This window comes from Sciurus carolinensis, chromosome 2 (genome assembly GCF_902686445.1).
Source record: "Sciurus carolinensis chromosome 2, mSciCar1.2, whole genome shotgun sequence".
Taxonomy (NCBI): domain Eukaryota; kingdom Metazoa; phylum Chordata; class Mammalia; order Rodentia; family Sciuridae; genus Sciurus; species Sciurus carolinensis.
Genome location: NC_062214.1, coordinates 88,657,054 through 88,680,342, shown reverse-complemented (window position 1 = coordinate 88,680,342; position 23,289 = coordinate 88,657,054). Strand labels below are relative to the sequence as shown.

The 23,289-nt window shown below is 43.1% G+C and overlaps 1 protein-coding gene across 1 annotated transcript in view; it reads left to right on the top strand.

The window, feature by feature from the left end:
- Map2k1 (mitogen-activated protein kinase kinase 1) overlaps positions 1-23,289 on the top strand; it is a 76,984-nt gene that overhangs the window by 18,704 nt on the left and 34,991 nt on the right. Inside the window, exons 2-3 of the mRNA XM_047541960.1 lie at positions 20,862-21,072; positions 22,283-22,429. Of these exons, the coding sequence (XP_047397916.1) occupies positions 20,862-21,072; positions 22,283-22,429 (358 nt within the window). The remainder of the gene's footprint in view (positions 1-20,861; positions 21,073-22,282; positions 22,430-23,289) is intronic.

Below are 23,289 nucleotides of genomic sequence, written 5' to 3'. Positions count from 1 at the left end.
CAGGCTATTTCTGGGCCTAGGATAGAATTAGATTAATCATCCTTTTCCCTTTTAATTCCTTCTTCCCTGAGCATAGCCACCTGTCCTTAAAATGCTAGAGATGGAAATGATCATAATAGTTCAGCCTCCTCCTTTTATGTACACAGGAAGGGATTGAGGCCACTGAGACTGGGTGGTGAGCCCAGGGTAATGTCAGTTAAGATCTGAATGAGATCCAGGGCTTTTTATTTCTGCCCTGCTCCACCGATTGTCCCTTGCTTCTGTTAGGACTAGAGGAGAGTTTATGCTATGTTCAGTTTAAATCAATAAATGTTGCTCATTCTTAAGAGCCCCCAGCACAGGATGAATTAATTTCCTTTTAGCCCTTACGTTTTCTCTTGACATCTTTGATAACGATCATTAAAGTCTTGACATATTTTTGAACAGCGAAATGTACCCAAAGGGTTAACCATGAGCGGGTTTGACTGGTAGGATTTAAATCTTTAGGAGGAAAAAAAAAAAAAAAACCAGGCAAACAAAGGATAAGTGTATTTGGAGGTAGAGAAACATTTGTTTTCTCTTAGCAGTTAATCTAGAATAATACTAATATACCTTTTGACTCTAAAAATCATCAGATTTTAATGTTTCAAATACAGTTGACAGATGTATAACCCAAAGGCAGGTGTCCAGCCTGCTGAAGATTTTAAAATGTAACCATAGGTCCATTTCTGGAACTTGAAACTCTTTCTTATCTGTTATGGAAGCTTCAGTGTTCTACTTTCTCCTGCTACTGAACTTGGGAGCTTTGGGAGCTCAGCCACTGATGTGCCATTGACTAGTCTTCTGGTCCTCTCCTGTCTGGGGTGGGTGTGCTTTGTGCCTAAGCGGCAACTTTAGGGAGGGACATGTGCCTAGCCAGCCAGACTGACCTAATCAACCTGTACCATATTCTGTGTAGCAGGTAGCCAAGTTGTAACTCAGTTGAAGATCATGATTCTCATCTGCACACAGTATCTTTTTTTTTTTTTTTTTTGGCAGTACTGTGGATGGAACCCAGGGAATCTACCACTAAACCGTACCCTGAGCCACTTTTATTTTTTGAGACAGCGTCTTGCTAAGTTGCTGAGTCTATCCTTGAATTTGCAGTCGTCTTGCCTTAGCCTCCTGAGTCACTGGGATCACAGGTGTGTGCCACCGTGCCCAGCTGCACAGAGTAAGTGGTGTAGTAAAGGGTCATTGTTTACACATTTATTGATTTTAGAAAAATCTTAAAAGGTCTCAAGTCTTCTAATTGAGGGGAAAAAGAGATGCTAATTTTTGACCTGCTTTGCTTCAAATACCATGATCAGTCATGTGTGTATGTGGCCCCCATCCCTACTCTTCTGTCTTTGTGTCTTAGGAGTGATCCCCGGAGGCAGACAGCTGAGGTTGGAATCTTGGCACTACCCTCCTAAACAGTTGTGTTGGTTGAATTGGTTGCTTAACCTCACTGATGCCTAGTTTTCTCACTAATAAATATGGGGGTGCAGAAAGTAAATCACAGAATTGTTTAGAGGGTTAATAGAAGTCCTTAGCATTGGGCTGGGGATATAGCTAAGTTAGTAGAGTGCTTGCCTCACAAGCACACGGCCCTGGGTTCAGTCCCCAGCACCACACACACACTTACAAGGTCCTTAGCATGACACCTAAATCATAGAAAGTGCGCAAAATAATTTTACCCATGACTGTTGACGTTTCATTTGGGGTTTCTCCTTCATGTTTATCGCCAGTGTTTGGGAGCCTACCTCTTCTTGAAGGTTGAAGTCAGATATTGGTATGACTGTGGTCTCCACTAGAAAAGCTCCAGTGGGATCGTACATGAACTACTCAGGAGAAGAGTCACTTGTGAGGAGGTGTATGTGGTGATCTTTATGCACCCCTGTTCTGTTTTACCACCTACGTTGTGAGCGTCTAGAGTTCAGTCTTGATGCCACCTCTCTAACCCAGGCCTGGCATATATAGGCATAGGCCTCAGTAAACATGGAAAGTGTTAGTGCACAGACCTTATGTGGGACTGACGCTTTGTACAATTGAGTTTCACTGATGTTAAAAACAATATTTATGTACTTTGAGTTTCTTGATACTTCTTTTTTAATAGTAGAGATTGATCCCAGGGCCTCACATATGCTAAATGTGTGCTTTATCATCAAACTACACTGTTAACTTTTCGTGGGTGTGGTACTGGAATTGAACCTATGGCCTTGTGCTTACTGGGCAAGAGATGGAACACTGAGGTATACCTCCAGCCACTGATAACTATTCTTGAATCTTTTTTTTTTTTTTTTTTTTTTTTTGACTGATTAAGCAAGGCTGGGCTTGTTGGAGCCCCTAGGGATGTGACACTTTCTTGGGTTATCATCTAGGTGCTTACTATATTGTCTGGCCCAAAGGAAGTTGGGAGTGTTATCTAGTCACAGAGAGTCTAGTTGTCTAGTTATTACATTGTAAGTGGCTATGGTAGGTATGGACATTATAAATACATTTGTGATCTGAGACCCTGAAAGAGTTAAAACTCCTCTCAGAATAGCCCAGGCAGCTCCTAAGAAGTAGCTCAGAGGCAGGATGTGGCAAACCAGTGGGTAAATGAGAGCCCTTCTCCTTTGGAAGAAAAGGAAGTAGGTGGGGAGAAGTAAAGAGGAAGAGCTCTGTGGATAGATCTTTTTATCTCTGCTGTAAGAATATACTTTTTGTTTGAATGCCAGGCAGACCCTGCCGAATTTTGACCCCAAATGACCAAGGTCCTAAGAATGCTAGTTTGACTGGTTTTGGAATTATTGTGTTTTGCTCCATGTTAGTCACTCAAGTTTAATGTGCAGTGGATTATTGTCTAAGTAGTTTTTTTTTTTTCCCAAGGTACTGGGGATTGAACCTAACTACATCTCTTTTTACTTTTTCTTTGAAACAGGGCCTCACCAAATTGCTTAGGTCCTCACTTAGTTACTGAGGCTGTCCTCAAACTTGCGATCTCTTGCCTTAGCTTCCCAAGTCACTGGGATTACAGGCATGCACCACCATGCCTGGCTAAGTTTTTTCTAATTTTGATCATTGGTGTATTGCCCCCCTACTCCACCCCTTGATATATTCTTTAATGCCCTTTGAAGAATCACAGTGCACATGATGTGTCATCCAAATCACACCCTTTCTAGTCAAAAATAAATTAGAAGAGAGATATGTTTTTTAGAAAAGTGTCTCCTGATTGTATTTACCTCTTACTACTGAACTGCATATGGTGGTGCATTCCTGTAATCCCAGCTACTTGAGAGGCTGAGGCAGGGACATTAAAAGTTCAAGTCCAGTCTTGGCAATTTAGCAAGACAAAAAAAAAAGGGGATGGGGGGAGACTGAGGACATAGTTCAGTGATAGATTGCCACTGGGTTCAATCCCCAGTACTGTAATTTTTTCTTTTTCTTTTTTTTTTTTTATATCCTTTTCAGAACTCATTCCTGTTCATTCTCTGAGCAGGTTCTGATGACAGTTCCCTGTGATACAGGACAAGAGAGTGCTTTTATTTATTTCAGACAGATTTTGTTCAAGTCAGAAGACCAGTTGTCAGCAGAGTTGATGGAGGGCTCCAGACCTCCTGACTTGAAGTCCAGGGTTGTTTCCACAATCTTAGTACTTTTTTTTTTTTTCCTCCAGTGCTGGGGTTAAAACCAGGCCTCATACATGCAAAGCAAGTGACCTACCACTGAGCTACATCCTCAACATTTTGGTACCTTTAAGAGCATAGTTTATACATTAGAGGAAAATTATTAATGAAATTAATAATTAATTATATATAATTAATAATATAAAATTATTAATACATGGGTATAATTTTGCAAATAACGCATATATGAAATGAAATGGGTGAACTGAATTTGGTAAGGCTTCATTGTCTCTGAAAAAAGTAACACTTTAAAATCTGTATTGGGTTTAGGAATTGGGACTTTAGGCTCCAGGACTGTGGTTTGCTATGTGGAAACGCCTCTGCCTTTACTGTGTGCTAGTATATACAATGGACTGGATTTGACTGTCCCATCAAAGACCTCTTTAAGCTGGTCCTTTGACCAGGTAATAAAAGTGTTAGGCACCTAAAAGACAAGTCGCCAGTGGGTTTCCAAGAGCCTGGAAAGGAGGTCAGCAGTTTCTGGACTTCACATATCTGTATAGCTTTTCACCTCAAGGAAGCCAGTGTGTGCAGGTCCTGACTCCATTCCTTTGAAGGTTTGAAACTGTAATTTTTTTGGGGGTAGTATTAGGGATGGAATCCAGGGGCACTTTACTACTGAGTTATTTCCCCTGCCTTTTTTATTTTTCGAGACAAGATCTCACTAAGTTCCTTAGGGCCTCACTAAGTTGCCAAAGCCGGCCTTGAACTTGTGATTCTCCTGCCTCGCCTCCTGAGTCACTAGGATTATAGGTGTGTATCACGGCATTCAGTCTAAACTATAATTTTTATACTCACCCAGATGTATACCTCAGTACAGGATGTATACATGAGTAGAAGATGGGTGATTTTGCCCCAAAGCTACATATAAATTGCACCCTGGTCAAATTGTAATCTCTTGTATAACTTTTATTTATTTTTATTTTTATTCTATTTAGTTACACATGACAGCAGAATGCATTTTGATTCGTTGTACCCAAATGGACTACTGGGCTGGGGAGATAGCTCAGTTGGTAGAGTGCTCGCCTCGCAAGTACAAGGCCCTGGGTTCGATACCCAGCACCGCAAAAAAACAAAAACAACAACAAAAAAAATAAATGGACTACAGTTTTTCATTTCCTTGGGTCTTTTATAACTTTTAGATGTTTAAATATTAAAATATTTTTGTGACTTTTTTAGAAACTGAGATGTCAGGCCGCTCTTTGCCGAGCTACACATCCTGAGGCATTCTGGGCCGATATGTTAAGACTGTTGTTCAGGGGAATAAGCTTGACTTGTCTTGGTGCTTCAGCACTGTATTTTTCTTAGTGGAGTTGGTGCAAACCAGGTCTGGACACGTAGCTCAGTGGTAGAGCACGGGATAAGCATGTGTAAGGCTCTGGGTTCAATCCCCAGCACCAAAACGAAACGACAAAAAAATGTACCTGAGACTTGGGGCAACTAATCTCTGTAGTCAGAATGATGTCTGTTGATGTCTAAATTCTCTGACCTCCCCATGTCTACCGACTCATAGTAATACCAAAATTATGAGTTTAGAAATTTGACAAGAAAATTGTTTAAGAAGAATGAAAATCTGTTTCTTCTTGTTATCCACTTGCGTAGTGTAGACCTTTTTCACTGCTTATTGTATACCTTGTGCTGGATTAGATCCAAGCTTGGGAAATACTTTCAGCCTAGTTGGGAATTTGGGCACATCATTTTAAGACAGTGTGACAAGTGCACCCCCGGTGGGTGGGTGGTGGTGCCACTGCTTTGAGGTGTGAAGGACTGTATCTCCAAAGCAGGAATCTTTGGCCTGCCCTGGGATTCTTGGCCATCTTCTTTTGTCCTTTGAACTTGGCCTAGGCCTCTTCAGCATTTCTGACCTATTTGGCTACATACTGTGTAACTTCACTTGTAGAGCCTGAAGGTTACCTCCAACTTTGTCCAGATCAAGGGTTCATAATCCTCTTGTCCCTGATAATGACTTTTTTTTCCTTCTTCTTTTTGTGGTGCTGGAGATTGAACCCAGGGCCTTGATCATGACTGGGCAAGTGCTCTACCACTGGAGCCACATCCCCAGCCCTGATAATGACTGTTCTTGTTCATACATCAGCTGCAAGCTTGGAGATTCCCAGGCCACCCATACTTCCAATGAACTGGCTACAAATTCAGGGTTCCCAATACCCTCTCAGGTTTATAATTTGCTAGAGCAACTCAAGAACTCACAAAAATGCTGTGCTTCTGATTACAATTTTGTTATATCAAAAAGGATAAAAATCAGGACCAGCCAAGAGGCATGTAAGTTAAGATCCAGGAGGATCCTAAATGTGAAACTTCTGGCATCCTCTCCTGTGGAGTCAGCACATTACTCTCTGGGCACATGGATATGTTCCCATAAGCAAAATATTATTGACTAGGGAAGTGCACCTGAGTTTCAGTGGCTAGTTTTTCTTGAAGTTCCACTACTCAGACATGATTGGTTTAATCATTGGCTGTGATTGAACTCAGTTTCCAGCCTCTCAGTTCCCTTGAGGTTGAGCTGTTATCGCATGTCCCAAAGCCCCAACTCAGTAATCAGGTGTTTGGCCTCTCTGATATGGCCAGATCCCCAACCTGTCTTCTCCTTGGCACAGACTGTCGAGGGGCACATCATGAGTCATCTTGTTAGCATAAATTGCCATTCCCCACTATGAATAACAAAGACACTCCTATTACTCAGGAAATTGCCAGGATTTACAGGCTACCTTCCAGAAACAGGACAAAGACTAGCTTTTTTTTCTTTCTTTCCTTTTTTTTTTTTTTTTTTTTTTTTACAGTACTGGAGATTGAACCACGGGGTACTCTGCCACTGAACTACATGCTTAGCCTTTTTTATTTTTTATTTTGAGACAGGGTCTCACTAAATTACTGAGGCTGCCCTCAAACTTGAAATCCTCCTACTTCAGCTGCTGGAGTTGCTGAGATTGCAAATGTGTGCCTCCATGCTTGGCAAGTCAAATTATTATACAACATCTCTGTACCCCCAAAGCTGTCTAATCCTCATCTTTGTGATTGGTAAATAATCCCTTTGCTGACCAGCCAGAAATCTGGAGTCCTTCTCAACTCCTTCCTCTCTCTGCCTGTGTCCAGATGGTCACCCAGATGTGGCAATACTAAATTCAGTCTCTGTGGCATTTACTCTCTTCACTATCCCCTGGCTACTGTGATGTCATGCTCTTGTCTTCTCTTGCTTTCCTCACTGCCTTCAAACTGATTTTCCTCCCTTGTCTCCTCTATCTCCAAGCTCCCTGTTGCTGCCAGACTTTTAGTTCCAAAATATAAAAATGATCTTACCACTTTCTTACTGTAGAATTTGTTGTTGTAGAACAATGCGTATATTATAATTCCATTTGCGTAAAACAAAACAAAATAAAACATACTCTGTAAAAATGTACTTAGAAGGAATCTAGCAGAGTACATCTTCAACAGTGTGAACAGTAATTTTTTGAGGGAAGGTGGCACATGGAGTTTTAATCTAGTCTGCGTTTCTGTACTGGTTGGATTGTTTGTAATGAGCACCTATTTTTTTTTTTTTTAACATCTGGTAAAATTATAGATGTCTTCCCCTGTTTAACTCCTTACTACAGTGTGCTGTGCCCTTCACAGTACAGTCTGGCCTCGGCTGACCTCCAGCCTCATCTTGGCTTTCTCCTAGATGCACCTCCTCTCTGGCCGCTTGGAACCGCTCACATGTGCCAATGCCCAAGCCTGGATTGCTTTCCCCTTCCTATTTACTGTGAAAACAGATACCCTTCAGAACTAAACTTGGGCATTACATTTCCTGACCTTCACTTTATTTTCATCATCTTTGAGGGAATTTGGGGTCTTTTCTCTTGGTTCCCATAACCCTCTGTGCCCAGCTTGCTTTTAGCATTAGAGTTGTCGCTGTCTTCTTTAGTATCCTTGTGTTTAGCTTGCATCATGATGCCTCCCTGCCTATCTGCTTACCCACCAACCTGTGTAATATCTGTTTGTCTTATCTCCCTGTCACTTACGTATCCGCATCCACACACTGAGATTGCCTGGTGAGGGCAAGGAGTGTCTTCCCATCTTTTCTCGCCTCTAGCACATACAGTACCTGTCACACAGGACACTCTAGAATAAATCTGCATTGCATTTACGTTAGCTCCAGGCATAGGTGGGTGTTACCCAGATGTTCACTCGAGTTCCCTATCCCATGCTCTCCTCTAGATTGGAACAATCCTGAAAGTTTACATTCTCATGGTCATTTCTGTTATGGGACTCACTTTTCCCTTTGTTGTTTTTCTTTTCTTTTACTGTATGTTGAACCAGTTTGGAACTTGGCTGCCTTTCCCTGGTTTTCATCAAACAACAGTAAGAACAAAATACACACAAAGCTATTTGTGTGCACAGCAGATTGGATCGAAGGTCTGGGGTGGAGAGGGTGTGCTATTACAGCAGTAAAGACAACTTAAAATGTAGTGGTATTAGGTATCTTTGGTCTTAAAAGACCTTTGCCACTCTTATGTGGTACACCCTTTTCTTCTTTTCTTGCTGCTTCTCAGTCACTCCCCAAATGTCTACCATTTTGTTTTGCAAAATGATTCAGTTCTCCAGCTCCACCTCTACCTTCTTCTGCCTATCCCATGGCTTAGGAGCAGGCCCTCCTAAACTATAGGCAAACTTTCTAGTCCTCTAGTAGTTTCTGCTGTGAGTGGTAGTTTTTAGCATAGAGACTTATTTCCTTATCCTTCCCGCCCAGAAGACAGAAGTGAGTACTATCAGTATTTAAGTTTTCGCAATTTTGTTTTTTGATGCTAGAGATTGAACCCAGGGCCTAACACTTGTCAAGTATGTACTGTACCACTGAACTATATACCTCAGCTCAATTTTGGTTTTAATTACATTTCTTTCTTTGGATTCATATTTCTTGGTAGCTTTTGACTGTATGAGGGGAACTGCCATTACTTTGGGGGCCTGACTAGTAATTTTTCACCGCTGGCTTAAGAAGTTGAATGACTAAAGCTGGATATGGTGGTATACACCTGTAATCCCAGCAATTTGGGAGACTGAGGCAGGAGGATTGTAAGCTCAAGGCCAGCCTCAGCAACTTAGAGACCCTGTCTTAAAATTAAAAATAAAAAGGGCTGGGCTGTAGCTCAGTGGTAAAGTATCCCTAGGCTCAATTCCCAGTGAACCTAGAGATACTTTTTTGGGGGGTGGGGGGGGTTGCCCCCCCACCAAAAAAAAAGTTGCTCATCTAAGCCAGCACATATGTGGGTTGCTTGTCCTGACCCTGAGATCAGGATTCTCTGAATGTTAGTAGAGAATAATCTAGGAGAGGAATTTTTCCAAGAGGTGATGTGTACTCAGGTATGTCTGGCTGACCTGTCTTATGTGTGCTTTGGGCAGGAGAGGGTCCAGTGGTGAGAAAAATGTACTTCTTATATATGAGAGGAAATAAGTCTGGAGAATCAAGATTTCTCACTATGTACCAAAATTGGAGACACATTTTGAATTCAGTTTCTTTTCACTGCATCTTTCTGCCCTTGGCTGTGCCTGTGAACATGAGCTATTGAACTTTTGCCTTGGTAACTCAATTGTTGTCGTGGTTCTGCTTTGTGAGGTCTAAGATCCTGGTCATGTTGAATCCTGTATCTTCTTGCACATTGAAGAGTCTGCACCCCTGATTTACAGAACAGTATAGACCATTATTACACAGGGAGTTTCTCAGAAGTCTTTCATCTCCATATTAAGTTCTCAAGAACAGGAAATTGGTAATGATGAGTAGATCATCCTTCCCAGGCTGCAGTCAGCCCCTCATCCGTTCATAAACAGCCAGTCACGCCGTTCTGTAGCACCTCTGCCAGACCCAGGGCTCCCTTCATTATTTTTATTAGGTCCACATGGCCCCTCCCGGTCACCTTTTCCACTGGTGAGAGTATCCCAGCTCTTGGATGGTCACCACAATTTTAATTTCTTACTACTTCTACCAGTGTGCTTTACCAAGGCTGTGTTATAACTCTTCTCTTCCCACCCCAATCAAAATGTATCAGTCTTGGATGTTCCTCTGAGGGGAGGTCCTCTTCAGGTGGATTTAATTTATTGTTCTTCTAGGAACTTTCACATTTTAGCAGAACACACTTGTTAATCTCAAGGAACGAATCACTGATGGAGAAAGAACTGGTGTTAGGGATGAGCAGGTATACAGGATGTTTTGTTTGAAAGACACGAACTCTTTAGCATGGAGGAAAGAACAAAATTTGGAGTTTTGCTTTTACCCTTGGGTAATTCACTTACTATTCCTGGCCTCTTTCCCTATCTGTGATGTGGGAACAGCTTGCTATTTTTTTTTCCAGGTTGTGAGGACTAAAGGCATTAATGGGTGATCAGTGCCTAGTATTTAGGAAGCTCTTCCCTTCAATTGCATCTAAATTTTTTTTTTTTTTTTTTTTTTTTTTTGTACCAGGGGTGCTTCACCACTGAGCCATATCCCCATCCCCTTTTTATATTTTATTCTGAGATAGTGACTTGCCAAGTTGGTCAGGGTCTCACAGATTTCTGAGTTTGGCTTTGAACTTGCAATCCTCCTGTCTCAGCCTCCCAAGCTGCTGGGATTATGGCATGTGCCACCATACCTGGCTAAGTTTCATTCTTTATCATATGTTATGTCCCTCTTTTGTCCCTATCAAGTAAGGTGATATTCCTTTTTGTCCTCTATCTTTTAATCTTTTTTCTCTCCCTCCAAACTTCATTCCATTTTCTTTCTGTAAGTCTGGAGAAAACTGATGCTTTAGGAATTAATCTGTGCTAACATGAAACAAATTTTGTCCACTGGGGCAGAAGGAACTGTAGGCTGTAAGTTCTTTCAAGCAACAACCTGATACGCCCTCTCTGATTCAGGGTGTTGTTCAATATTTGAGATGAGTCTATGGGAGTGGGTGGTCCCATCATTCCAAAGTGTGTGTGACTATCTGTAGAAACATGTCGTGGGAAGATAATTTATATGATTTCAGAAGCCTGTTTTGTTCCAGGGGATAAGGTTGGTTTTTTTTTTTTTTTTTTTTTTTTTTTGCGGGGGGGGTTGTTTTAAAAAGATAGGAATACATGATATACATGATTTTTATTCATTTCTTTTTTCTTTTTCCTTTTTTTAAAATTAGTTGTATATGGACACAATACTTTTATTGTACTTATTTATTTTTATGTGGTGTTGAGGATTGAACCCAGTGCCTTACATGTGCTAGGCAAGCTCTACCACTGAGCTATAGCCCCAGCCCTTATTCATTTCTTTTTAATCAAACTGTTCTTAAGATTTTTGTTTAATGGCTTAAAAGCAACTTGATTTAAAATAAAATTCAATATAAACACCTGTCCTAATTCATTTTCTAATTCTTCTCTTTTAATTTCTATTCTTCAGGCACTTGCTTTTTTTAAATCAAAATGTGTTTATTATTAGATGTCGATGGGCCTTTATTTTATTCATTTATTTTTATGTGATGCTGAGAATTGAACCCAGTGCTAGGCAGGCACTCTACCACTGAGCTACAATCCCAGCCCAGCTCTTGTTTTTTGTTCACAATAATTTTAATTCCAATTCTGCACTATTGTCCACAGATTAAACTCTACTAGAATGCCCTTTCTCTTTTTTTGCTTTCTAAATTTTATCATCAAATCTCTTAATCCTGCACAATTTGTTCTCGTTCCTCTAGCATGTCTTGAACTATGGAGTTGTTCATTTCCTAGGTCCCTCATGAGAGCTAAGGGCGCTGTGGAATGACCCGGGCCGCAGAGTCTTTGGTGGTAGTGGTGAAACAACGAAAAGCAATAGATGGTAGTATTTAAAGACATTATTTATTTTCCCCATATCATTTATTGCATGAACGATATGAAATTGCAGGAGTTTTAAAAACTACCCCCTATCCCCCTACAACTGACTTCATTAATTTGCATTTCCTTCCAGTACTTGTTCTCATGCAGTTATTTTTTCCCCCTCATTCGTAATATAATTTTTCATGCTTTTTCGACTAAGAATGTTTAGGCGTCAACATTTCTTTTTTGGTACTGGGAATTTAACCCAGGTGCACTTGACCACTGAGCCACATCCCCAACCTTTTTTTTTTTTTTAATGTTTTGAGACAGGTCTTGCTAAGTTGCTGAGGCTAGCTTTGAACTTGTGATACTCCTGCCTCAGCCTCTCAAATTGCTGGGATTACAGTGGTTCATCACCGCTACCGGCTAGGTATCAACATTTCTGATGCCCATAAGTCTGTGTGACTATGGGCAGGTCACTTCTCCTCTCAGAGACCCAGTTTCTCCTTGTCTAACATCAGGGGTTTGCACTAAATGACCTATAAGGTATTATGAAAATATCTTATGCTTGGGGCGTATTTCATAGTTCGGGCATTTGTGTGTTGCAGTGCACACACACTTCTGATTCCTCCAGCAGTGACTTTTTCCTTGTGCCTATGCACAAGAATGGAGTCTGAGTTGCACAGGTTCTATTCTCAGTGTTCCTGCTACTCTCTCAGCTCTGAACAGCCCCTTAATGCCTGGACACAGGGCGTGTGTGGGGGTCTTTCTGCACACTCTTGTCCTTGACCTAGGGGTAGACTGTAATTATGATAATTAATTAACAAATTTTTTTTGTTTTGAAGAGATGGTCTCACTGTGCTGCCCATGGTGGCCTCCAACTTCTGGGCTAAGGTGGTCCTGGTGCCTCAACCTCCAAAATAGCTGAGACTACAGGTGCCCACCACTGTGCTTGGCTTACATTTGCTATTTTATTTGGTGCTAGGCTTGAGATAGAGGTAGTGGAAAGTCCCTGTCCACTTTAGAGTTAATAGGTCCTGTGAGTTTGGTTCCTGAGTGTGGGTTTTCCCCAGTGCTTTCTCCCTTTCTCTGCATGACCATCAAACTCTACTTTGCTTTTTTTTTTCCATTCAGTTCTGGGAATGGAACCCAAAGGTTCTCTACCACTGAACTATATCACCAATCCTTTTTAATTAATTAATTAATTTTTGGTACCACGGATTGAACTCAGAGGCACTCAACCACTGAGCCACATCCCCAGCCCTATTTTGTATTTTATTTAGAGACAGGATCTCACTGAGTTGCTTTGCTGAGTCTGGCTTTGAACTTGTGATCTTCCTGCCTAAACCTCCCAAACTCCTGGGATTATATTTTATTTATTTTGAGACAGGATCTCACTTAATTGTTGAGGCTGACCTCAAATTTGCAATCCTCCTGCCCTGGCCTCCTTAGTTGCTGCAATTATAGGTGTGTACTCCTTCCTGCTCCCAGCCAAACTCTACTTTGTATCTGTTGGTGAGTCTTGGGCAGAACAATTTCTTATAACTCCTGCAATAATAGATCTTTGCTTTGTGTTGGTATTGAGTAGGGCTTTGGACTCAAATTCTTCTTTTTTTGAGATGGAGTGTTGCAGTGTTTCCTAGTAAGTCTTGAACTCCTGAGCTCAAGCTACCCTCCCATCCCAGCCTGCTGAGTAGCTGGGACTACAGTTGCACGTCACCATGCCCAACTGGGTTTAGATTCTTCATCAGTTATGGGCAGCCATGCTTCAGTACAGTCATTCTCTTGCATGGTTCATAATGTGCTTCACTGAAATCAGCAGAGGTTTTTTTTCAACCCTTTCTTTGATGCTGACTGCACATGCAAATCACATCTTGGCCGCCTACTCTTCTCTGCTTGCTGACAGATGTGTAGGTGAGAAAAGTCTCAGTCATTGTTCCTGAAAGCAGTCCCCAGACCCATTTCTAGGGCCAGTGACATATGCTGGAAATCAGCTCTTCTGGGCCAGCACAGAGCTGGTCTTTCACAATTCGAACATAAAATCATTAAAAAGAAGAGAAGCATTCATACGGCTGTCAGATACTGCACTTGGGAAAGAGGTATGAGGCACTGGAGGTCAAAAGACTTAGGTTTAACTCGGGGGTCACTTGCTCTGTGAACTTGTATTCATTGCTTTCCCTCGTAGTTAAAACAGTGGAGTTCAACTAGGTGGTCTTTAAGTCCTGACCAGTGCTAATATTCTCTAATCTGATATCCTATTCTTCCTATGGCAGTCCTAGGATAAAACTCACAACTAAGTATCAGGACCATGCTTCTCTGCACACAAAGTGATTGGCTTCCCATGTTCCCATGGCCTTGGTAATTCTTGCTTGCATTTAAGCTCCAGTGACAGAATAAAGGCATCATTTTGTTTCCTCTGGTCTTCTCTGAGAATGAATGCTTTTCAACACTAGAAGGCCTTTTGTGAAGTAGCAAAAGGAACATAGACACCCAAGGGCAGGTTGAGTCAAGATGTGATGATAGATGAAAGGAGGTGGTAGAGAGTAAGAGTTAAATGTGAAAAAGCAAAACTGGCGTTATCTAAATGCCAGACCAGTAGTTAATATATGCTGTTGTTGGATAGAAAGCCATTCAGCTTGATAGTATTTATTAGGCACTTACTGTGAGCCAGGTATTCTGACGCTGATGAGCGGTTGTACTCTCATCATGGCTCTATATGTGATTACCACCATTAGCCCCATTTTATTGATGAAAACTGAGGTTAATGCTTTTAAGTAACTTGTCTAAGATGACATGGCTACTTAAGGGACCAAATAGGGATTCAAACCCAGACAGCCTGACTCCTAGTTATATATTTATGTATCCTAAATGCACAATTTGATGAATTTTCAGGAACTAAAACACCATGTAACCAGCACTCAAATCAAGAACAGGGCATTACCAGCACATAGGAATATCCTTCATGGTCTGTATTAGGGTTCCTCAGAGAAACAAAACTGTCAGGGTGTGTGTGTGTGTCTGCGTTGAGAGAGAAAGAGAGCAGATGTGCACATGAGACAGTGAGCAATGTTGATACTTATTTTAGGGATTTGGTTCTCATGGTAGGGAGCTGGTAAGTGTGAGGTCTGTAGGGTAGGCCAGCAGGCTGAAGACGGAGCAGGAGTTCAAGTCCAGGGTTGGTCTACTGGCAGAATCTCTTCTTCTGTAGGGAGATCAGTCTTTATTTTCTTTGCTCTTCAACTGATTGAGGCCTGACCACATTGTGGAGTCCACCAATTTAAATGTTAATCTCATAAACAAACACCACTTTCACAGAAAGTGAAAGAACCAAACAACATTTGACCAAATATTTGGGCACTGTGACCTAGCCAAGTTGACACATAAAATTAACCACCATATACTTCCCTCTTGTTGCTACTCTTGGAAAGGTGACCTTTCCTAATTTATAATTGCATAGATTGGAACTTCATATCGATGGAATCACAGTATTTATTCCTCCTTCATGCCTGGCTTCTTTCACAGAGCCCATGTACGTAATCCTAGAATATTATTGCCTAGTTACTTGAATAGCCGCTCCTGGAGTGACCTGCAGGATGAGGTAGGGGAGAATATAGGACCTTTCCCCCGCATTTTGCCTGGGCTGGCCCTAGTCAGTGCATCTGCACTCCCTAACCCAGATGAACTGCCTAGGGCAGAAAAATGGAAGTTGGTAAGCAGGGCCCTTGGCATTCCCTGCCTTCCTCCCCAGGCCCCTTCTTTCCTCTCTTCCTAGTCTTTGCCCCCACCCTGTTCTCACATTCCCATGCTGCCATTGAGGCTTCTCAGCCCCTCAACTTGAACCTACCCTCTACCTTATTCTGTATCTCTTCCAGGCCCTTAGATATTTAGACAGTTCTCCCATGTTCTTTTCCTCCTTCCATGTATTTTTTTTTTTTTTTTTTTTTTTTTAAATGGGTATGGGGAACTGAGGACCAGCAAGAAGTTAACTTGCCCATGGTAAAGGTTGAGGATCCAGGGTTACAGCCTTGGTCTCCAAGTGCTGTTCCCTCTTAGCTTGGGTCCTGCTACAGAAGCTTTCCTTCTTCCCAGATGCTATTGGTGAGGGAGATTGATCCCTCCCTGGGTTCTCTGATGTGGTCCACCTGCTCTGACACCCTTGTTCTCCTCCCAGCCTGGTGATTGCTTGTCATCCTCTGCCTGCCCTTCTGGCGGAGGCAGGGCCTGCCACTCAGGCTGGAGCAAGGCTCAGGTTGGTGACGGCTGACTGCGTTTGTTATACAGCTGTGGCCCATGTCTGTGTGTAGTTTGAGGACCCCATTCTTTTTTGTAGACATCACCTCATCACCCCCTGTGGTCATTCCTTAGGCCGGCTTCCATGTTCAACTTCCGTCAGGGTTGGGAGTGGCAGCGTGGGGTCTCGAAGTTCTGTTCTAGGAGATCTGCCATTGTGAGTTATGTGGCCTTACCCTCTCTGGACCTGTTTCCTCACCTGTAAAATGAGAGTTGGCTCAGGTGGTCTTTAAGGTTCCTCCCTGTGCTGCATTTTATACTGCTTCTAACTTTTAAACTGCTGAGCCATAAATGAAAGACTCCAGTTGTGGCAGTGTAATTAGGCTCAGCAGATGGGTGAGTGAGAGGGAAGGAGATGTTCTTGCCCATAAGATCAGCCTTTCCTACTCATTTCATTGTGCCTCTCTGGTGTTTTCAGAACACAAGTGACAGCCCTTGTTTTTCTCTGCGTTCCCATTTCAAACCTGTAATCTTCTTGTATCTCTATGAACTTGTGTTTACTGTTAGACGGCCGTGGTGTGGAATCCATGTTACTGTGTGCTGTCTTCTCCACCATGTGGATGTGATGAGGGTTGGAGCTGATCACAGCTGGTCCTTGGAAAGACGACTGTGTATGTGTGTGTGTGTGTGTGTGTGTGTGTGTGTGTGTGAGAGAGAGAGAGAGAGAGATTGTATTGGAGTTCCAGTTTTTGTTTTCAGATCTCTTAGTCTCATTTTTGCTCATTTTAGTTAAAACTAAAGGTTGTGAAGGAGTCAGTTTTTCACCCACTGAGTCTTGAGGACCTCTTTATTTCCCTTGCTTGAAGCATTTCACCTTGGGAGGGCAAAAATGAGCCTTCTGGAACATCATTGATCCCCATGCCAGAGGAAGCAGACAGAACAGTGTTACATTATTGACCGATCTCTTTGTCGGGAGCACTGAAAGCCAGGAATTTGGTTTCACCTTCAGATTCAATGTTTTGTCCTTCATTCTCTGAAAAAGATTTTTAAAAACTTAAAGTGCTGGGCATGGTGGTATATGCTTTTAATCTCAGCTGCTTTGTAGGCTGAGGCAGGAGGACTGCAAGTTCAAAGCCAGCTTTAGCAACTTGGCAAGACCCTGTCTCAAAATGTAAAGGGCTGGGATGATGCTCAGTGGTTGAGTGCCTCTAGGTTCAATTCCTGGTACCGTAAAAAACAAAACAACAACAACAAAAAAACTTTTCTTTTTTTTCCCTCCCCTCTGAGGGGCCGGAGATTCAAACCGGGGTCCTTGCGCATGCTAGGCGAGCACTCTCCAATACGAGCCATTTCTTCAGCTCCAACAATAAACTTTTAAAGTGCTTTGCAAATGATTAAAGTCAGTGATTTCTGGATTTTGTGCTCTCTTGGCTCCTCCCCTATCCATAACCCCCACCCCCAACATTAGTGTAGGAATGTGCCACAAATTTCAGTGTTCTTCCCATTAGTTTTCTATTTTGACTCCCCTGGTGGAGTACGTGTGGAGTTGGTATTCCCATTTTACAGAAGAGAAATCTGGGATGTGGTAAAGCTGAGTGACTTGTAACACAGCTAGTTGCTGACCAATTCAAGATAAGAATCCAGGGCTCCTGAACACTGGTGACTTACTAATTTGCAACACTATTCTACCCCCAGTGCTTGCCTTTAACCTACCTGCCCTTAGGAAAGTCTTGTCACCAAGGCTCAGGGACTCTGTTGTCTCTCCGTGGCTCCACCTCTGAAAGTACAAATGAGCAACGGGGTTAACAAGTAGCTGGTGAGGTGACACAGAGGGCAGGCAGGCATAGAAGTAGAGGAGGGAGGAAGGTGGCACAAGGTGCAGACTTAGCTTTTCTTCCTGAAGGTTAGAGAATTGCTTTTTTTCCTCCCCTCCAGAGAAACAGGAAAGCCAGTGGAATCAACATTCCTTTTTCCTTGTCAAAAGGAGTGAGTTTTCTGGGAGTTTCTGGTGGCTGGTATTAGTTGCAGGGCAGTGCTAATCTGCCTCTGTATATCCTCACTAGACTATGCAGCAGAGACAGGGTTGTACCTGAGATAAAGGGCCCCTCATATAACACCATCTTCATGTGTGATTGAGCCTCGGTGAGTTACACGCCACACGCTGGGATTCTTCCCTGTGTTTGTAAGCTGCCCAAGAAGAGGCAAGACAGCATTATGGTTAAGGTTAGCGATTTTTCATGGGTTTGACCCCTGGCTGTGCCACTTACTAGCTGTGTGACCTCGGGCAGTTTACTTCATGTGTTTGCTCATCTGTTCTACTTGTAGGGTGTGGATTAAGTGAGGTAGTAAATGTGAAGCTTGTAGAAGGGTACAATATTGTGAGCAGAGTGGGTGTCCTTCCAGCAGCCTTTCTGCTCTCCCTCTTGCACACACACGTGTGTGTGTGTGTGTGTGTGTGTGTGTGTGTGTACACAAGCACAAGTGTGCTGGACAGCAGCTTTAGGATTCTGCGTTTTCAGCTAGCCTGCTGAGCCCCCCAGGCATCTGTAACATCATCCAAGTTTTAGCTGTGGGGTCTGTCTGCACTGGATATGTTTTTAAATGACATCATCAATGGGCTGCTTTGTGGAGAGACCTGGGAGAAAGGAACCCAGAGGGCATGCACTGTGTACTCTCAGCCTCATGTATCCGAGTTCCCCCACTTGAGGAACTGGGGTGCTTTGAGACTTAACCAAACCTAAAATTTTAGCAGGGTGAGAATATTGACCAGCAGTCTTGTCTGCTTGTCTGCTATAACTCAACGACACTGACTGGTGACTTAAAGATTCATTTGTTTTCTCTTAGTTCTGGAGGCTGGCAATTTGAGGTCAGGATGTCAGCACAGTTGGGCTCCGGGGAGGGCCCTCTTCCTGGTTTGTAGATGGCTGCCTCACTGTGTGCTTGTGTGGCCTTTTCTCCATGCATGTGTTGGGAGGAAGAGGGGATAGATTCCTCTTCTTATAAGGCCACCAATTCTGTCTGATTAGGATTCCACTTTTATAACCTTTTTTAACTTTAATTGCCTCCTGAAAATCCTGTCTCCAAATACAGTCATAGTGGGTTTTAAGGTTCCACATAGGAATTTTGGGTGAGGGGTGCCCAATTCAGCCCCTAGCACCAGCATTCCTCCCCCGAGAGTTCTCCAGTGAGGAAAGTCAGTGACATCAGCCTGTGTCCTCTTTGGCCCCACACCGTGTTATCTGTGAAGTGGCGCTGGATCTCCCCATCTGTGGGAGGCCTCTGTCTCCTAGCCTTCTTGAGGTTTGGGATGGTGAGAGTGATGGAAGAGCAGAGGTTATGCTGACTTCTGCTTCCAAGCTCAGAACTGGTGTGTGTGGGGGAGGCACCCGCATTCAGATGTGTCATAAGGCCTGTCTTGTCACCTTTGTCACTTGTGTCATCTGTTTAGACTGGGGAGTGAAATCAAATGAAACAGTGGAAGCTCTCTTTACCAACTCGAAGGAGTAATGAACGCTCTTCAATTCTCTGTGTAAAACACACGGAGCGATGGCATACTGTGTGTGCGACTAGCAGGCTGCTCTCTGCTGTGCCCACTCGTTGCAGCACCCACTGGCTGAAGTATGTGCTTACCAAGAGCCAGCTTGTTCCCAAACCCATTTGCACAGTTATAGCTGGCATTGAAGCTAAGTAATGTATTTAAGTACCAGATAAACATGAAATATGACTGCAAATGAACTGATTTTCTTTTCTTTCTTTAAACACTAGTTAAAAGCCATGAAAAGATTCAGTAAGGCCAAGTCCCTAAATATATTATTGTCAAATTAGATGAGCAGTAAGTTTGGGGGAAATCATAAGATTCTAAAATTTTATGTTGTGATTACTCTGCGAATGCCTTCATTTTTACTTCATTTTATAGAATCAGGATTTGGAAATCGTAGACAGTGTTTTATATTCTAGTTCATATAAGAAAGATTACGTAGAGTTCTTAGCAAGGGATCTTGTTCAAAGGGCCTTGGACTGTGTTAAAGACTGAGTGATGAATACGGATTTACATGCATTATACAAAAATAAAATTTTGGGGCTGGGGATGTAGCTCAGTTGGTAGAGTGCTTTCCTCACATGCACAAGGCCCTGGGTTCATTCCCCAGCACCACACAAAATAAATAAATAAATAAAAATAAAATTTTTAGGTATATCATTTTTATGATATCTTGCTCTAACTTTTCTGATTAGCCTGGTTCTGGGACCTGATCACAGTGGATCTGAAGGTTCCTGCTGTTGTGATTCAGTTTAAAGTGGGTTTCGCTTCAGTTAAGAAGATTTAGGAAATTTTATTTTGTATATGGTATAAACTTAATAAACCATAAACCAACATTATTATTGTTTTATTTTATTTTTTTGCTACCAGGGATTGAACCCAGGGGTTAAACCCAGGGGTTAAGTACACTTAACCCCTAAGTCACTTATCCAGCCCTTTTATTTTTTCTTTTTGAGACAGGGTCTCACTAAATTGCTGAGGTTGGCCTCAAACTAGTGATCCTCCTGCCTCAACCTCCCAAGCCACTGGGATTATAGGTGTGAGCCAACACACCCCGTTTAGTGGGGCTTTTTTTTGTGGAGGAGGGCATGAGGGATTGAACTCAGGGGCACTCAACCACTAAACCACATCCCTAGCCCTGTTTTTTTGTATTTTATTTAGAGATAGGGTCTCACTGAGTTGCATAGTGCCTCACTATTGCTGAGGCTGGCTTTGAACTTGAAATCCTCCTGCCTCAGCCTCCCCAGGCATTGGGATTACAGGCATACACCACCATGCCCTGCTTAGTGGGACTTTTTAAACTATGACTTTAAAGCAATTTAAGGTGGCTCATTCTCGATTTTAGTAGATTCTTTGGTTCCTCTCGTAGACTTACAGAATACAAGAGGGACCTAATTCCCTCATTTTACAAAGGAGGAAGCTGAAGTCGAGAGGTGAAGCATACTGGTGGTGAAGCAGTCATGATGGCTGGAGTATAGGGGCAGAACCACAACAGGACAAACCCTGCCTTCCAGTCCCCTCCTCTAGTTCTCTGTCCCTGGCCCCAGGTCTAGAGCTTTGCGTGATGGGAGTGTTCCTCTGGGTGGCTCCTCTTGTGACAGTGTTGACCTATGGATCCCCCCTTTGGACAGGACCAACCTGGAGGCTTTGCAGAAGAAGCTGGAAGAGCTGGAGCTTGATGAGCAGCAGCGGAAGCGCCTTGAAGCCTTTCTGACCCAGAAGCAGAAGGTGGGAGAACTGAAGGATGACGACTTTGAGAAGATCAGTGAGCTGGGTGCGGGCAACGGCGGTGTGGTGTTCAAGGTCTCCCACAAGCCGTCTGGCCTGGTTATGGCCAGAAAGGTGAGTTTGCCAGGATAAGTAGGTAGTTGAATTATCTCGTGCAAGATCTGGAGGCCTGGGGACAAGTGTGGAAGGAAGATGGACTTTTAACTTGGTATTTTTTGTGGTGTTTGAATTTCGAACTCATCATCTGTCAGTCACCCTAGTGACTCCTAATGTATTACTCCCATCCCCAGGCTGGGAAATAATAGCAAGTGACCCTGCCTTAGCTTTCTGTGTGCTGTAGAAGGGGTGCCAGGTGCCAGTTTGTCGTTTATCAAGTGTAGGAGAAGCTGCTTTTGTTCACCTGGGCCCAGCAATGCCCAGGCCAGATGCTGAGATCGCGTTGTTTCCTGTGCTCCTGCCTGCCAGTGGTTGCCTTCGTCTCCCTGCTGTGCAGCCTCTGATCCCCCTCCACAGCTGCAGTCTTTGAGCTGGACTTCCCATTCCTGTCCCCTCTTGGTCCTCTTTCTGAACACAGCCCCGCGTCTGGAGAGTTGGCCTCTTCTGTGTTTGTCAGCTCATTGTGTTCATTCCTGTCTCCATGTGCTATTCCTTTCCTCTTTTCCAACAGTGCTCATCCTCGGGGACCTCCAACTGCTGCAGCCACACTGATAACCACCACTTCCATGTCCTCTGACCCTTGACATTTTAGATACTCAACCTTATCAGGTTACTTGTGTGTGTGTGTGTGTGTGTGTGTGTGTGTGTGTGTGTGTGTGATGCTGGGGATTGTACCCACAGCTTCATGCAGGCTAGGCAAGTGCTGTACCACTGAGCTACAGCCCCAGTTGGAACAAGGGCTAGTGTTAGGGGGACATAGAGTAGTACCTGAGACTTTGGCTAACTCTCAACAGGTTCCTGAGGTCAAGGGGGAACCTCTTGGTCAGCTTAGGTCAGTATACCAAGTTCCTCATGCCCTTCTACCCTTCAACCTGAATATGACCAAGTCCTCAAGGCCAGTTTCCCCTCAGATCTCCACCCTACAGGTCCTTTTGGCATAAACCCTCCATTTAGATATTTTCCCCAGTCTTGTCTCCTGGAAGCAGAAACACAGCTGGCCTTCTGGTTACAACTCTCTGGTGCCATCACCCACCTTATACATTGACAATCAGTAGTTTGGTCGAGAAATTTGTGCTTCTATTGACCTTACATTTAAGAACTTAAACATTTAAGAAAGATCCCTCCCTTTTATAAAAGCCTCTCTTTTCCTCCGCTTTTCTTTTCCCAGCTAATTCACCTGGAGATCAAACCCGCAATCCGGAACCAGATCATCAGGGAGCTGCAGGTTCTGCATGAGTGCAACTCCCCGTACATCGTGGGCTTTTATGGTGCATTCTACAGTGATGGGGAGATCAGCATCTGCATGGAGCACATGGTATGTAGGGACCTGTTGGTCCTGGAGCAATAACTTGGGAATTGGGTGACTCTGACCTAATCTTTGGTCTGGGAGTTGATCAGCTGCCTCCCTACAATTCTCTGGATCACACCACCATCTTGGGCATCTGGGTCTTGACAGTAAGACTTGGCAAACTCATAGGATGACAGGCTTCCTTTCCCTACCTTGCTTCAAAGAGAGATGATAATAATCAGGATTCTCTGGTAGTGTATCTGAAGCACATCTCCCAGTTTTCTCCTATTCAGATGACCCTAAGATTGTGATGCAGTTGAAATCTGATTAATATAGTTTAAATCCATTTATTGTGTATAATACTATTTGCTGGGCACAAAGTTCTGGGGTTATGAAGATGAGTGAAACGTCTCTGCCTTCAGAGAAGTTACAATCTAAGGGGTTTAGGGCAGGAGAGAAATAATCTCACCTAATGCCCATTAGTGGAAGTCAAGGGTGAGGGCAAGAGGCTTATGGGCTCACATGGATGTGAGTGTCAGTCTTTTTAGCAGTCTGGGATCCCTTCTTTTTCTTCCTAATAACAGTAATAATGTTAATGCTAATAATGATAGATTAATTTTTAGATGGTACATATTTATGTCAAGCATTATCTTTGTTTGGTACCAGGGATTGAACCCAGGGGTGCTCAACCACTGAGCCACATCCCCAGCCCTTTTTCATATTTTATTTAGAGACAGGGTCTCACTGAGTTGCTTAGTGCCTTGCTAAGTTGCTGAGATTGACTTTGAACTTTCGATCTTCCTGCCTCAACTTCCAGAGCCACTGGGATTACAGGTGTGCACCACTGCACCTAGCCTCAAACATTATCTTAAAAAAAAAAAAAAAAA